This window comes from Phocoena sinus, chromosome 21 (assembly GCF_008692025.1).
Source record: "Phocoena sinus isolate mPhoSin1 chromosome 21, mPhoSin1.pri, whole genome shotgun sequence".
Taxonomy (NCBI): domain Eukaryota; kingdom Metazoa; phylum Chordata; class Mammalia; order Artiodactyla; family Phocoenidae; genus Phocoena; species Phocoena sinus.
Genome location: NC_045783.1, coordinates 31,347,938 through 31,365,518, shown reverse-complemented (window position 1 = coordinate 31,365,518; position 17,581 = coordinate 31,347,938). Strand labels below are relative to the sequence as shown.

General features: G+C 36.5%; 1 protein-coding gene across 1 annotated transcript in view; it reads left to right on the top strand.

Moving 5' to 3' along the window:
* The window catches only part of LOC116746884 (A disintegrin and metallopeptidase domain 3-like), a 92,865-nt gene that overhangs the window by 19,746 nt on the left and 55,538 nt on the right, over nt 1-17,581 (top strand). Inside the window, exons 5-6 of the mRNA XM_032618653.1 lie at nt 13,617-13,693; nt 14,157-14,334. Of these exons, the coding sequence (XP_032474544.1) occupies nt 13,617-13,693; nt 14,157-14,334 (255 nt within the window). The remainder of the gene's footprint in view (nt 1-13,616; nt 13,694-14,156; nt 14,335-17,581) is intronic.

Below are 17,581 nucleotides of genomic sequence, written 5' to 3'. Positions count from 1 at the left end.
TTAGCATTTTGTAATTTTAGCATTCAGATCCTGTAGATATGTTTTTAGGTTTATACCAAAGTATTTCATTTTCTTTGGAGCAATTGTAAATGGTACTCTATTTTAATTTCCATTTACATATGTTTGTTGTTATCTGGAAATACAACTCTCATTTGTTTGTGTCAATCGTATATCCTTACAACCTCGATGAAGTCACATATTAATTCTATGAGGGTTTTTTTTTTTTTTTCTGATAGATTCCTTGAGAATTTTTCCATAGTCAGGTCTTTTACAAATATGGCCTTCTGTTTTCTTCTTTTTCCATCTGTATACTTTTTATCTCTTTGCTTTACCTTACTGTGCTTGTTACAACTACCGGTACTCTGTCAGATAACCATACTGATGGCAGACATCCTCACAATTTTCCCAATTGTAGGGATAAAGTATTCAGTCATTCACCATAAGGATAACATTAGATGTAAGGTTTTTTTTTATATACTCTTTATAAAGTTGTGGAAATTCACTATTTTTAGATTGCTAAGAATTTGTTTGTTTTTCTGCCCCATGAGGAGAGGTGTGTATTTAATTGTATCGGTTGCCTTTTCTGCATCTGCTGATATGATCATATGATTTTTCTTTTTTAGTCTGTTGATATAGTGGATTGCACTGACTGATTTTCAAATATTGAAACAATACCTAGAAAATACCTTTCAAACCTAAAAACCCCACAGCTTGGTCCTGGTGTATGATTCTTTTATTCATGCCTGGCTTTGATGCGCTAATAATTTCTTGAGGATTTTTTTGGTCAAAGTTCCTGAGAAATATTGATCTATGATTTTTCTATTTTTGTACTGAGTTTGTCTAATTTTTGGAGTAGTAATACTGGCCTCATTAAATATACTGAGAAAGATTACCTCTTCTTTTGTTTTTCTGGAAGATATTGTATAAAATACTTGTTAATGCTTAAGATGTGTGGTAAAATTCTCCAGTGAAATCACTGGACCTGGGGATTTTGTGTGTGTATGTGAGTGTGTACGTGGGAGGTTTTAAATTGCCAATTCATTTAATGGTTATAGAAATATTTTGTTTATCTGTTTCCTATGTATGGCTTTGGTGGTATGTGTTTAAGTTATTGGTCTATTTCATCTCAGTGGCATTTTGGCATGTATTTTCTTGCAGTCCTCATACCCTTTTAATGGCTACAGCAGCTGTAGTGATATGCTGGTTCACTTCCGACGCTGATGAGGTATGCCGTCCCTTCTTTGTCAGTCTTGCTAGAGATTTTTCAGTTTATTGCACGTATCAAAGAACCAGCTCTTTCTTGCTTTGATTTCCTTTACTGTTTTCTTATTTTCAACTTTGTAGTGTTTTGCTCTTATTCTTTTCTCCCTTATACCTTGCTTTGGGTTTATTTTGCTCTTCTTTTTCTAATTTGTTGAGGAAAAAACTTATATTATCAATACGTGACCATTTCTTTTTCTACTGTAAGCATTTTAGTACTAAAATTTCCCTCTCGACACTGCTTAGTTGTATCTCACAACAATATGGTGAGTTTTCATGTTCATTACAGATATATGTATTTTTAAATTTTCCTTTAAGGCTTCCTGTTTGTTTTTTTAAAGTCTGTTATTTACTTTACAAGTGTTTGGAGGTTTTGGTTTGTTTATTTTTTCTGTTGTCTGTCTGTTGAATTTTAGTTTGATTTTGCTTTGGTCAGAGCATATACCTTGTACAATTTCAATTTGTTTTTAATTTGTGAATGTTTGCGTCATGAGCCAGTATATTATGCTTGTAGGTGAATGTCCTTGGATACTTGAAAAAAAAATGTGTATTCTGTTGTTCTTGGGCGGACTGGTCCATAAATGTCATGGACATCAGATTGATTGATGCTGCGGTTCAGTTCTATATTTTGCTGATTTCTGGTCTAGTACTAGCAATAACCGATTGGAGCGTGTTGAATTCCTCCTTTACTGTTGTGGTTTTTGTCTTTCTCTTTCAGCTGTACCAGGGTTTGCTTCACATATTTTGAAGTTCTGTTGTTTGATGCCTATACATTTAGGATTGCTCTGCTTCTTGATAAGTGGATACTTTTATGATCAGTAGTGACTCTCTTTCTCCCTTGTAGATTTCTTTGCAATTAAGTTCACTTTCTCTGATATGATTTTTATCAAGATTTGCATGACATATTTTCCATTCTTTTTATTTCAATCTACCTAAAAATTTATGCCTGTAACTGAACCACTTTGCTGTACACCTGAAACTGACACCACCTTGTAAATCAACTATACCCCAATATAAAATAAAAATTAAGTAAAAAAATAAAATCATTGGAAGTGGAAAAACATTTATGTTGGAAGTGAGTTTCTTGTAGAGGCTATTTAGTTGGGTCATAAGGTGTGCTTTTGTTTGTTTGATTTTTTTGTTTCCTCCATCTGCCTTGGGACTCAGTATTTTATTTGGTGTTTTTAGACTATTTACATTTAAAGTAGTGATTGATATGTTAGGGCTTTTGTCTGCTATATTTTTTTTCCTTTATTTTTTTTTTCTGTGCTACTCATTTCTTTTTTCTTGTTTTCTTCTTCTGGATTACTTGAACATTTTAAAGATTACATCATGATTTATTTATAGTGTCAATAGATTTTTCCCTGTTGTACTTTTCTTAGGTTTGCTTGAGGTATTACAATAAACATATAGAACCTAGCCTACTGTTGTGGACTTTTTACTTCTTCAAGTGAAACCCTGAAACCCTACTTGCATTTAGGATCCTTTATCCTCTGTACTTTATAAATATAATTGATCAAATATTCCTCTCCATACATTAGGCATAACATGATACTGTGTGATTGTTGTTTCAACTACCAAATATGATTTCAGAAACTCATGAAGGAAAGGATAGTTCATTATATTCACCCGTATTTTAAACCATTCTATTTGTCCCAGTTCCTTAAGACTACCCAAGCCTTTTTGTGATGTATTACCTTTGTTTCCTGGAGTTTCTTTTTGCCATTACCTTAGGGTATGTGTGCTGTAGACTAAATCTGTTAGTTTTCCTCTGTCAGAGAAAGTTTCTCTTTTTCCTTCATCCTTAAAGGATAAATTTGCCAGATATAGAATTCATGTTTGACAGTAATATTCTTGTCAACATGTGAGAATTGCTCTTGTATTTCCTTTGAGACTTCATGACTTTCAGAGGAGAAATGTACTGTCATTCAAACTGGTGTTCTTCTACAGGTTATATGACATTACTGTCTGGTTTCTTTGAAGATATTTTTATTGTTTTCAGTTTAGTCATGATCTTTCTTGTTGCAAGTGACTTTGGACCCATTCTATTTTCGGTTTGATCAGTTTCCAGAATCTAAATGTTTATGTCCTTCATCAATTTTGTGAGGATTTCTGTTGACTGTTCTCTGAATTTATGTATATATATATATATATAAAATTTTTTTAATTTAAGGTGGTAAAAATATTTAATATGAGTTCTACTCTTTTAACAAATTTTAAGCATAAATTACATCACTGTTGACATCAGTATGTTTTACAGAAGGTCCTGGAGCTTATTATTCATCTTGCTTAACTGAAACTTTATGCCCATTAAATAGTACCTCTTCATTTCCCCCTGGCCAAGCCCCTGGCAAACACCATTCCACTTTTGGGTGGTATGCATTTGACGTTTAAATACTTCATAGAAATGGAGTCATGCGGTATTTGTCTTTATGTGATGGGTCTGTTTCACTTATCATAATGTCCACAAGGTGAATCATGTTGTCACGTATTGCATAACTTACATCTTTTTTAAGGCTATCTAGTATTCCATAGAATACATATACACCACATTTCCTTATCCACTCTGCTGTGGATGTGGCCACTTAGGGTTTATTCACATCTTGGCTATTGTGGATAGTGCTGCAGTAAGCATAGCAGTGCCAATATCTCCTGCAGCTCCTGTGTCAGTTCTTTGGGGTAACTGCCCAGAAGTGACATTGCTGGATCACAGGGAGTTCTGTTTTTCATTTTTACTATATTCTATAGCAACCGTTTCATATGCTCTTCCCAGTGACAGAGTACAACAGTTCCAGTTTCCCACACCCTCAACAGCACTCTTTGTCATTTGTTCACACGATAATAGCCATCCTAACAGTCGTGAGGTGATATCTCACAAAAATAACATTTTGGGGTTACTTTGCATTTTTCTGGTAACTAGTGATCTCCCTGTTGGCCACTTGGATGTCTTCTTTGTTTGTGTCTTATCTAATCTCTTTCATCAATACCTTGTAGTTTTCAGAGTACAAGTTTCCCACCTCCTTGGTTAAATTTGTTTGTAGGTATTTTGTGTGTGTGTGATCTTGTAAATGGCTTTGTTTTCTTAATTTCCCTTTCCTTACAAATAGTTCTCTGTAAGTAGAGAAATGCTACTCATTATTAAATGTTGATTATATATTCTGTAATATTATGGAACTTGTCGTTAGATCTAAAACTTTGAGGGTTTTTGTGGAGTCTTTAGGTTTTGCTATCTATGAGATCATGTCATCTGCAAACAAAGACAGTTTTACTTCTTTCCTTCCAATTTGGATGCCTTTTTATTTTTTTCTCTTTCCTTGTCTACTTGCTCTAGGTATAACTTCCCATCCTAGATTGAACGGAATCGGTGAGGTGGGCGTCCTTGCCTTGTTCCTGATCTTAGAGGAAAAGTTTTCAGGGTTCACTGTTGAATATGTTGTTAGCTGTGGACTTCTCATATATGGCCTTTATTAGGTTGTGCTGATTTCATTCTATTCCTAGTTTGCTGAGAGTTTTTCTTTTGATAGATGCTGAAATTTGTCAAATTCTTTCTCTGCATATATTGAGATGATCGTGTGATTTTGACTCTTTGTCCTGTTAATGTGTTTTATCACATTGATTTTTGAATGTTGAACCATTCTTGCATTGCAAGAATAATTTAACTTGGTCATGGTATATGACCATTTTAAGGTGCTAGATTACACTGGATTTGGTTTACTAGTATTTTGTTGAACACTTTTCCATCTGTATTCATGAGGGATGTTAGCTCGTACTGTTCTTTCCATGTGGCTTTTGTATCAGAGTAATGCTGGCTGCGTAAAATGACTTTGAAAGTGTTCCCCCCTCTTTTACTCTTTGGAAGCATTTGAGAATGCTTGTGTTAGTTCTTACTTATATGTTTTATAGAATTCCCCAGTGAAGCCATTTGGTATTGGGCTTCTCCCTATTAGGAGGTTTGTGATTACCGATTCAGTCTCCATACTAGTTATACGTCGGTTCGGATTTTCTATTTTTTCATGAGTCACTCTTCTTAGGTTTCATGTCGCTAAGAATTTATCCATCCTCTATGGTATCTGGTTGTTGGCATATAATGTTCATATTATTTTCTTTTGAACCTTCTTATTTTTGTGGCATGAGCTTTCATTTTTCTGATTTTATTTTTTAAACTTCTCTTTTTTTCTTAATCTAGATAGAGGTTTGTCAATTTTATTTATCATTTCAAAAGACCAACTCTTAGTTTTATGATATTTTCTATTGTTTTTCCACTTATTATCATTTTATTCCTGGTCTATTCTTTGTTATGTTCCTTTTGCTACTTTGAGCTTTCTTTGTTGTTCTTTTAGTTCTTTGAGGTGTGAAGTTAGTTTATTAATTTGAGGTCTTTTTGATGTATTTGTTTGTAGCTATACATTTACCTCTTTCCTCCACTTTCACTGGATGCGATAAATTTTGGTATGTTGTGTTTTGTGTTTCATTTGTCTCAAGCTATTTTAAATTTCCTTTTTGATTCTTTTCTTTGATTCATTGTTGATCAAAAGTATGTTGTTAATTTCCACATAGCTGTGGATTTTTTACTTATCCTTCTGCTATTCCTTTCTAGTTTCATTCCAAAACGTGTTCAGAAAGGACACCTTGTATGATTTAAATCTTCTTAAATTTGTTAAGAGTTGCTTTGTGACCAAACATATAATCTATTGTGGGGAAAACTTGTGTACACTTGAGAAGAATGTATATTCTGCTGCTTTTGAGGGGAATGTTCTGTATGTAGCTGCTGGGTAGATTTTGGCTATAATGTTATTTAAGTCCTCTTTTTTATTTCTTACTCATCTCCTGTCTGCTTCCTCTACCCATTACTGAAAGTGTGGTATTGAAGTCCCCTTCTCTTATTGTATTGCTGTCTGTATCTGTCCTCAGATTCTGTCAGTGTTTGCTGTGGGTATATTTAGATTCTCTAATGCTGAGGGTGTATATATTTATAATGGTTATCTTTCCCTGGTGGACTAGCCCTTTAATCATTATAAAATGTCCATCTTTGACTCCTGTGACTGTCTTGACTTTATGTCTATTCTGTCTGATGTAAGTATAGCTAGACCTGTGCCCGACACACAGTAGGCCAAACTATACCGAAACGTCGGAGTTTGGAGCAGAGAAAGGTTTATTGCAGGGCCGTGTAAGGAGACGGGTGGCTCCTGCCTTAAAAAGCCTGAATTTCCCAAAGGCTGTCAGCAAAGCACTTTTAAAGGCAAGCTGAGGGAGGGGTGTAGTTAGTTGCTGCAGACTTCTTGGTGTTGGTTTCAGTGTTCTTGCAGCGTCCATGTATGTCAGGTCACGATGTTCCTGTAAACCTCCAAGACAAATGTTATTCTCTGTTCCGGTCAGGTCACAGTCAGGCTGTCCTGTACATTTCAAGCCATAGGCAACATTCTTTTACAAAAGGTGCAGAGCCAGCATGACTAAGCCCAAGCAAAAGAACACAAAGGTTAAAGTAAGAGGAACAGATCTAATATGGAGTCAGACGTGTTCTTCCCAATTAAAACACCTGCTCTCTTTCTGTTGCCATTTGTTTGGAATAGTTTCCATCCCTTGACCTTCAGCCGCTATATGTCCTTCAATTTAAAGTGAAATTCCTGCAGACAGTATAGAGTTGAAACCTGCCCCCCCCTCCTTTCAGCCACTTGACATCTTTTGTTTGTAGAGTGTAAACATTTACATTTGAAGTGATTATTGATAGGGAAGTTATTTACTAATGCTTTTTTGTTACTTGTTTGATTGATCGATTAATTGTAGTTCTTTTGTCTTTTCCTCTTGCTGTCTTTTCTTGTGTTTCATTGATTTTTTTTTTTTTTTTTTGGTTCCATGTGTATTGATTTCTTTGTCTTTTTCTGTTATGTAACCTTTACTGATATTTTCATTTTGGTTACCATGGGGCTTACATGAAATATCATACAGCTATAACAGTGTACTTTAAGCTGGTAAAAACCTCAGTAACATACAAAAAGTCGATTTTACTAATCCCCCTCATTACATTTTATGTTATCGGTATCACAGTTACATTGTTGCATATTGTGTAACTTTTAACATGATTTTAGTTACAGTTATTTTTATATACTATTGTCTCTTAACTTTTATTTTAGAATTAAAAGTGATTTAATCACTACCGATACAGTAATATAGTATTTGAAATTTCCTATACATCTACCTTTCCCAATGACTTTCATTCTTTCTTTTGCTCTCATGTTGCTCTTTAGCACCCTTTCATTTCAAAGTGATGAATTCTCATTTGTGTTTCTTGTAATGCAGATATAGTGGTGAGAAATACTTCAGCTTTTGTCTGGAAAAGTCTTCTCTCTCCATTTCTTAAGCATTTTTTTTTGCTGGGGGAGGCAGTTTTAGGTTGCCAGCAAAATTCAGACAACGGTACAGAGTTTTCCAAATATCCTCCGGAGCCCCATACTCATAGCTCCCCCAAGCACAGTGGTAGATTCGTTACAATTGAGGAACCTATGTGGGCGCACTATAATCACCCAAAGTGCATGGTTCACATTTCAGTTCACTTTTGGTTTTGTATATTCTGTGGGATGGCACAAACATATAATGACATGTATCCATCTATAGTATCATAGAGAGTATTGTAAGTGCCCTAAAAATCCTCTGTGTTCAGCCCATTCATCGTTCATTGCCACTGTAACCCTGGGCAACGTTTAGCTTTCTCCATAGTTTTGCCTTTTCCAAATTGTTATGTCGTTGGAATCATACAATATGCAGCTGTTCAGGTTGGTTTCTTTCACTTAGTAATATGCATTCAATGTTCCTCCAAGTCTTGGTGCGGCTTAATAGCTAATTTCTTTTTCCCACTGAATAATAATCCATGGTTTGGATGCACTACAGTTTATGAATCCTTTCACCTACTTAAAGACATCTTGGTTGATTCCAATTTTTGACAGTGTTGAAAAAGTTGCTATAAAATGTACATTTACAGGGTTTTTGTGTGGGTTTCAGTTTTCAGCTCCTTTGGGTAGATACCAAGGAGTGTGATTGCTGGCTGGATTGGATTGTAAGAGTCTGTTTAGTTTTGTGAAACATCCCCAGGTTGTCTCGACTGGCTATCTCTACCATTTCGCATTCCTACCAGTAATGAATGAGTGTTCTGTTGCTCCACAAACATGCCAGCATCTGTTGTCAGTGTTCTAGATTTTGACCAAACTTATCTCATTGATGCTTCCATTCTTAAAATTTTTAATATTTCTTTTTTATTTTTCAGATTTATTAGGTGACATTTACAGATAAGTTTTTATATATCTAAACTACAACATGATTAATTCACATTTTTATTCTCTTTAAAATGGTCACCGCAATCAGGTTTATTAATACATACATCACCCATATGGTGACCTTTATTGTGGTAAGAACACTTAAGATTGTTAAGGGAATATTCAAGTGTATAACACAGTATGTAACTATGTTAACTATAGTCGCCATGCTGTATATTAGATTGCCAGAGCTTTTTCATCTTGTAAGTGAAGGCTTGTACCCTTTGAGGGCATCTCCTTATCTCCCCAAACTTCCAGCCTCTGGTAACCATCATTGTCCTCTGTTTCAAGGAATTTACTTTTTTGTTGTAAGATTCCACAAGTTAAGTGAGATCATAAAGTGTTTCTATTTCTCTGTCTGGCTATTTTCACTTAGTATAATGTTCTCCAGACTAATCCTTCTCACACATGGATGAATAATATTCATTCATATGTGTGATGTGTATCATAAGTCATTGGTTGTCTCACATATAGGATATATATCTTACATTTTCTTTATCCACTCATTCACTCTTGGACACTTAGATTGTTTCTATATCTAGGGTATCGTAACTGCTGTAAATATGCCTTTAGTAGTGTGGTGGTGAGTGAGGTGTGGGGTGAGAGAAAGTGTTTTATAGTCCTGTGATTAAGTCTCAGTTTTTTAGTGAGCCTATGCATCAGGGCTATGAACAAAAGTGTTTCTTGGTGTTTTGTTTTTGTTTTTTCTGCAAGTGCGACAGAATGGCTAGAGTGGGCTGGATTTGGGTATTTCCTTTCCTGAGGTCAGTTTGGCTCTGATAATACCCCAGCCAGTTCATCTCTATCTAGGTAGTTTCCCCTGAAGGCAGGCCCTGGAAAGAAGAACAGAGTGCACTGATGTATTTCAAATTGAGTCCTTTCCCCCTCCCCTTGCTGGAGGCACAAGGACTTTTTCTCTGGTATTAGCTGTGACATCTTGGTGGAACTCTTGAAGGTAAATCTCACAGTATTTTGGGGGTCCATTCATGGGTTCTCCGGAGTTTTTATTTCTCAGAATTGTCCGCACTGATCTTACAGCCTTTCATCAATCACAGTCAGGTTTTCCTGCCCTGGCGCTGGTTCCAGCAGCACTTTGCACTACTGATTCTCTGCTCCAGTGAGCTGTGCCTCCCCATGTGCCCTCTCTCATCCTGAGGGCCGCGCTTTGCACTGTGTCCTCCCTTCTTTTACACATCCAGGAAGAGCTGTTGAGTTTTAAGTCCGTTCTGCTGTCTGTTGTTGTCAGGATGGAATGGCAACGTCCAACCTTCTGACGTGGAGAACCAGAAACCAGAAGTCTTTTTCATTTCTGTAGTTTTGCAGCATATGAGATTTAGTCGACTTTTTTTTTCATCTCTCAACACTTTGAATATATCATCTCAGTCTCTTCTGGCTTGCAAGCCTTCTGCTAAAAAATCCACTGAAAGTCTTAAGGGTGTTTCATTACACATAAGTCACTTTTCTTCTGTTGCTCTCAAAATTCCCTCTCTACTTTTGACTTTTGACATTTCGATTGCAATATATCTCAGTGTGGATTTCTTTAGGGACATTTTATTTGGTGATTTTTTATCTTCTTGGCGTGGATATCAGTTTCCTTCCGTAAGTTTGGAAAGTTTTCAGCCAGTATGTATTGAAAGTGCTTTCTGTTTTTTTAACTGAAATACAATCAACATATAACAGTGTTTAAGGTGTACAATGTGTTGTCAGTACATTGAGATCAGTAGAATTCACTCAATATATAAAACCCAGGAAAATGAGTTAAGAAAGTGAATAGAGCCTCAAGGACATATGGAACATTACTTATGGAACTGTTACTTATGGAAGTAAGAGTGTTTAAGGTGTACAATGTGTTGATTTGATCCATTTACATATTACAATATGATTACTGTCATCGTGTTAGCTAACATCTCTACTGCTTCACGTAATCATTCTTTCTTGCTCCCTCTTTTCCTTCTGGGACTCCCATACTTTGTGTATTGTTCCTTTTGTTTGTGTTCCATAGGTCCCGTAAGATTTTATCACTTTTTCACTGTCTTCTTTTTGCTCCTTTGAACCGTCTTTGAGTTAGTTAAGTCTTTCTCCTGCTTGATCTAATCTGCTGCTGAACCCTTCTGGTGAATTTTTTCAGTTCAGTTATTATTTGACAGTTCCATGATTTGTTTGATACTTTTAATACTTTGTATCTCTTTTCTGAATTTCTCACTTGGTTCATGCATTGTTCTCCCAACTTCATTGAGCATCTTTATGGGAGTTATTTTAAATTTTTCATTAGGCAGATTATTTAATGTCATTTCACTAGTGTCAATTTCGGTCTATGTCTTGTTCCTTTGTTCAAAATATCTTTTCCTTATGACTCATTTCACTGGACACTTTGTTTTGGTGTCTGCTCATTAGACAAAGCAGTCACATCACCCAGTCTTCATGACTGGCCGTGTGCAGAAGGAAACGCCCACAGATCAGCCTGGCCAGTGATTTGAAATTACTTGGGGGTCCTCTACCAGCCGTTTCTCTCTCCAGGTAGAAGCAAGCCGCTGTGGTTTTTTCTGCTCTGTTTCTGCTGGGCAGTAGGAACGATCATTGTTGTCTGTCATCCCAAGCTGCCGCCCCTGTTCTCCCTCCGACAGCTAGACTGTGGGCGAGCCATCAGTGCTCCAGGATTGGTGAGACAAGTGCTGGCTCTTGGGGCAGAACCGGCGAAGTGGGAACACTGCCTTCAGTCGATCCACTATTACCTCCCCAGGGGAAGCAGAGAGGTGGGATTTTTCATCCCCTCACTCTGTGTTGAGTTTGGGCAAGCTGGGGAGGGAATCAAGCCACCACCTCCACTGTGGTTTGGGTGGCTAGACTGCCCTGAACCAATCAGAGCCCCGGGTCTGGTGAAAATGTTCCTGAGGTGTTCGTTCCCCTCGAAAACACCGGAGCACTGGATGCTTGAACAGTACCCTCTCTTCTCCTGGGTGAATCTGGGAGCTATAGGGTCTCTTCGTGATCTTATGGCAGTACTCTGGGGTAGAGTCTCTGGTGAAAGGGCACCCCAAATCTCCCTCCTGGCTTTGGTGCATCTGATTTTGCATCCTCTAAAGGTATGCATGAGCCTGTCAATTAATTCCTGATTTCTCACAAAGGAAATTGGTCCATGAATTGCTACTCACTTGGTGTATTTGTTGGGAGGTGGAGGGTCCAGGGTTTTCTAAACCAACTTCTTTCCGACCAGCATTCGGCCTTTATTTCTTTGAATTTTTTTCTGCCCCATATTCTTTCTGCTCTCCTTATTGGATCCTGACATGTATTTTAAAACTTTGGGGAATGTTCCATATGTCCTTGAGGCTCAATTCACTTTCTTAACTCATTTTTCTGGGTTTTGTATATTGCGTGAATTCTACTGATCTTTCTCGAGTTCATTGATTCTATCCTTTGTCATCTCCACTCTACTTTTGAGCCTGTCCAGTATGCATTGTTTTGTTTGTTTGTTTATTATATTTTTCACTTCTAATATTTTTATTTGTTCTTTTTAATGGTTTCTATTTCTTTTCTGTTGTTTCCTGTTCTTTCAGTTGTTTCAGGGTAATTTTTGATTGTGCATTGAACGAGTATCATCACAGCTGCTTTAAAATCCATCCGATAGTTCCAGATACGTGTGACTCATCTCAGTATTGGCATCACTGGGTTGTTTTCTCCCATTATGTTGTGATATTCTTGGTTCTTGGTATAGTGTGTAGTTTTCTATTCTATCTTTGACATTGAAATCTTCTATTGTTGAAGTCTGTCAGCCAGTTTAAGTTCAGATTTAGTGTGGTCTGTTGTTCCAGTGACCATTTAGCTTTCTTGGGGCTTTCAATATTATTCTGTTTTGTTTCATTCTTTTGGCTCTGCTGGAGCTCACTGGCTTTCTGCCGGTGCAACCCATAGCAGGACAAGGTTCTTTCCTGGGCCACCTTGTATTGCTAGGTGATGCTGGGTGATGAAGGACCCGTGGAAGAGAGAGTATTTCCTCTGGCAGTTTCCCAGCCACTGGATATTGGTATGCTTCTCACTCTGCCTCTGCTAGTGCCCCTGAGTGGGGGAACTTTTTATCTCAGTCACTTTTTGCTGCTTAGAGTTGGGGGTTTTGAGAATTATCTTGTGGGGATCATTTTCTCTTATCAGGTACAAGGCCAGGAGCTGCAGAAACTGAGATGCTGTCTTCTGCTGGTTAAAGGGTTGGGACCTGGTTTGCATTCTACATCTTCGTGAAGGCTTGTGGCATAGTTTGCTGGCACCAGTGAAGGCAGAAATGGCTCCTGCTGCTGCCTGGTGTGGAGCAGGGTATGCTCTGCCACTGTCCATGGGTGGGAGATAGGAGGTAATCCTAGTATTGAGACGAGTGAATGGTTACTGATGGAGATGTAAGTCTGGGCGCTAATGACGTATAAACACTTTCATACCAGAGAATGTGATGATACTAATGTTTTCATAGCCCAGGATTAGCAGAGGAACAGGACTGATTCTAGATATCAACAGATTTCTTAGGGAAGAGAAGGGAATATTCACTGAAAGAAAACATCCGGGGAGAAGCTGGGAAGACTAATGTTGTGAAAGTCCATTGAGAGGAGAGTTTGAATTAAGGATGATCAACATGGTGAGATATTAGAGAGAAAATAGTGAGGAAATGTCAGTTAAGATATTTTGGGCTAACTTAGAAAAAACAAACGAAATGTTCACAGTGGAAGTCAAAGTAATGCTGTTAATTACATTGAGGTAGCATTCATAGACTATATATTCAAGAAATGGGACTGAGAAAGACAAGATGCAGATCAGAAAGTTGTTTATCAAAAATTTAGAATTATAGCAAAAATCATATGGGGGAGGATAAGAGTTGTGATTATTTATAGGCAGAAGAGGGTCAAGTGGAAAAGACTGTAGGTAGATAAGAAGGAAGTGGAATATCTGGTGAATAACACTATGGAATGCCTAATTGTGAATGTTTGACAATGTCCAGGAAGTAAGGATAAGACCAAACACTTTGTGTTCTAATCATTACAAATGTATCTTTATATTACTCCTGTTTAGGGCCATTGCTTTTATCAAGGATATGCCACAGAGATTGCAAATTCGGTTGTGACACTTAGCACCTGCTCTGGACTCAGGTAATGGTATATTCCAGAGATGTACATGACTGAAATCTTGTGTACCCTTTTACTTTTAGAATCTTCTCGAAGGGTAGATGGAAGACACAGAAAATAGGCACTTTCATTATGTGTCTTCTCATCTGCTATCTTGGCCTGCTTGTCTTATCATTTTCCCTATTCACTTTGTCTCTCTCCCAGGCTTGCAGTTATAAAATTTATTCAGAAAAACTGCCACTAGTATAAGAAATAGCCACATTACTGAGCCACACTACAATTGCAATGACTCCTAAATGCTGTAATAGATAGAAGAAGTTAGAAAATTGGGTTTAAATGTTAATCCAAGGAAGTTGGGATGATTCTTAGATATTAGACGACAAAGGCCACTATCAACTTTCTATATAATGTTTTCACTTAATATCGATCTATGTTTATCATTGAGAAGTCTATGTTTTTAATTTTTTTTATGTATTTAAATATTCAGGGGATTACTGCAGTTGGAGAATGTCAGTTATGGAATTCAGCCGTTGGAATCTTCAGCTACATATGAGCATATGCTTTATCAGATAAAGGATAATGAAATTGATTTCCCCCCCATAGCAGAAAATAATTCTACAACCCAATTGGCAGATCAGTCCTACAAAATTTTTGTGAAATCAGAAGTGAGTAACCCCTTTTATGGGATCTTCGTTTGTGCAACTTTTGATAAACATATTCATGTTGAAATTTGTTACATTTGGAAAACAAATTTAAACTGATGTTGATGATACATAAACCTTCTCTTGTAAGGTATTTATTTAAAATATTTTCTGTTTAGTCATATAATATTTAAAAATGTAATAGATATAAACATATAATCCAAAAATCAATATTCACACGTATACTTAATTGCAAGTATTCTTAGGCATATATGCACAGTTGCACTGTTACTGAATTTGCAACCTAATAATATAATGATACTCAAATTTGCTGATTCTGACACTGTCATCAGTTTTGCCAGTGCATTTTTTTCTTTGTTAGAAAGTGTTATTTTGATAGAAAAGGTAAAAGTAGGAAAGAGGCAAGAAATCATCTGAAATGTCATTGTCTAGATATAGTGCTGTTAGAACTTTGGAGTATTTGTTCTAATTCTTTTACTGTATCTAGTTATAAAGGTTGATTTATAAAGGAAGATTGATTTAACAAAAAATTATCTAATCATATATGCTTCTTTGAAATTTCCCCTTAAAATTGCTGTTAAGAGGATAATGCACATTTTCTCTTATCATTAAATTATGTTACATTTATTATTATTTTAAATTAACATTAGTTAATGTTGATTTAAAATTAAATGTATGCATAAGGAAAATAAGAAATGACCATAATACTGTTTTCTAGAGAAAATGTTGTGTGGAATTCAGGGCGATTATTTTAATTTGTACTCTTTCATGCTTTTTCATATACATATACATATATAAACTTAAAATATCTACTTTACAAAATTATGGCATATTCTGCATATTTGTGTTTTTACTTTAATACAGAAATGAACAGCAGTAATGTATCAAATTTTTGAGCATTCACACTTTTTTTTATAAATACCTGTATCTAAGAATAGGCATATTTCCAAAGTTTTTTAGATATATATATACATACTAAATTCCTCCTTAAGAGTGATTGCACAACTTTACATTTTGCCATCAGTGGTTAAGGAAAGGAATCTCTGTCCACATATTCTCATGAAAATTAAGATATCCTGTTTAGAGAAGCAGAACAAAATCTTAACGAATGAAACTTGTATTTAATTTTTGATGATCTCCATCTCACTGTTGCTTTTTTTTTTTTTTTTTTTTTTTTTTTTTGCGGTACGCGAGCCTCTCACTGTTGTGGCCTCTCCCGTTGCGGAGCACAGGCTCCGGACGCGCAGGCTCAGCGGCCATGGCTCACGGGCCCAGCCGCTCCGCGGCATGTGGGATCTTCCCAGACCGGGGCACGAACCCGTGTCCCCTGCATCGGCAGGCGGACTCTCAACCACTGCGCCACCAGGGAAGCCCCTCACTGTTGCTTTAATATGCTTTTATTTATTTTGCCAAAGATGTTGGTACAAATACAGATTAGTAAAATTGCCCTTTCAGAAAGTCATAAAAATGATAAAATATAATCATATATAGAAATGAAAATTTCATTTTTAATGGAACTGAGATGTGACCCCTAACCCTATGCCATCTGCATATTGCAGTACAACACTGGACACAGTTGCAGACCATTTTCATAACTGAAATAGAGCAGTGTCACATGAAGTAAATTGGATAACTTTAAAGGATTCCATGAATACTCTTCTGTGGCAGTGGGCAAACCTGAAGGGATTGACATGCTTTGGGAAAGACAAAGAGCACTGCACTGGAAGCCATCCCCCTCCAGTGAATCAGCAATAAGAGAGGGATGGGAAGAGACAGAGATAGCATACAGTTCCAGCTGCCTTAGCTTGAAGTTCCCGTCGGTCAGGCTGTAGCCACAAGAATTTGGCCGAGTAACATCATCCTTCTGTGTTTAAATGTTCTCATCTGTAAAATTCCAATAATAAAAATAATCCCTAACTCACACAAATATTTTAAAGATTCCATAAATTTATAATTGAAAATGACTTAGCATATATGGGAAAAATAAGTGATCAATAAATATCGCTACTACTACTATTAACATTTGCTCTCTCTAGTTTCTAATGTAGTAAAGCAGCGTAACTGGAACTAATTATGGAAAGTTTGGATACAAAACAAAATGCAATAATGAAATAAAAGAGACTAAAAGTTCAGAACCTAGAGAAAGCCAGGGATATCACTGCAGGAATGAATGGAAAGAATGGGTACTGACATGTTTGTGAATTAAATGATTGCTTTTCACCCTGAATTAGATAGGCTTAAATCTTTAGTTTTAGAGAAGCATGTTTTCCCAAGAATGTTTTTACAAGCACAAATAGACAAAGTGAGTATCTTCAGTAAAACAGATATTTTAAAGAGAGAGAGGAAAATAAAATAAAAGCTTATATTTTAGGCATATTTTGACATTTATGAGAGGAAACACAAATAAACTCATAATCAAGGTGAAGGCCTTCATGATAACCAGTGAAAAGTAGAACAAACAAAATACATAAAGGGCTCACCTGTTAAAGACATATTGGACACATGCATTTACCCTGCCCCTTCCTTAAACCCCACTAAAGCGAAAAGGAGTTTTTAACATGGCATTAACATACACACACAAACAGAACGGAAGAATAGTAATAACATTGGAAGTTGAATAGCAGATAGACAGCTGATTTAGCCACTAAAAAGCTGAATCCTTAACTGGCAATTGGGATAGGCTATAGGAAACTTGATACGCACTACAGAACTACTCAAATGTTTTTGGAACTGCAAGTCCGAATACCTTAGGAAATGATATTAAGGGTGGGCCTAGGAAGAAACGTGGTTGAAAATAAGTTGTATAAATATGTATAAAACCTGATTTCCTCTCCTAATCGATTGTTTCTGTTGTAAATTAAACTTGGCACACTAGATATTGGGAAACAGGTTTACACAATCCAAGATGTTCATTAGAACCCAGGAGGGAATGAAACCACCCAAAAGAATCAAAACTAACCATGTTGACAGCAGGGTTTTCCCAGCAAACAACCCAGACAATTTACTGTCTGTGAAGAGAGCAGGCCATAAGCTCCGTACATGGTCATAGATGTTGGAATAAGCTGTCAGATGCTCAATGCCTGATACGAAGGGGCACTAGACATGTGATGAAACAATTGAATATGGTAGATAGAGACATGGAAAAATTCAAAGTGCTAAAGCCTGAGGTCCCAAGGAATAGAGAGAGTGAAGAAAACAAAATGACAATATCCTCAGAGAGGTAGGAGAAAATATTTCACCACAAAATAAG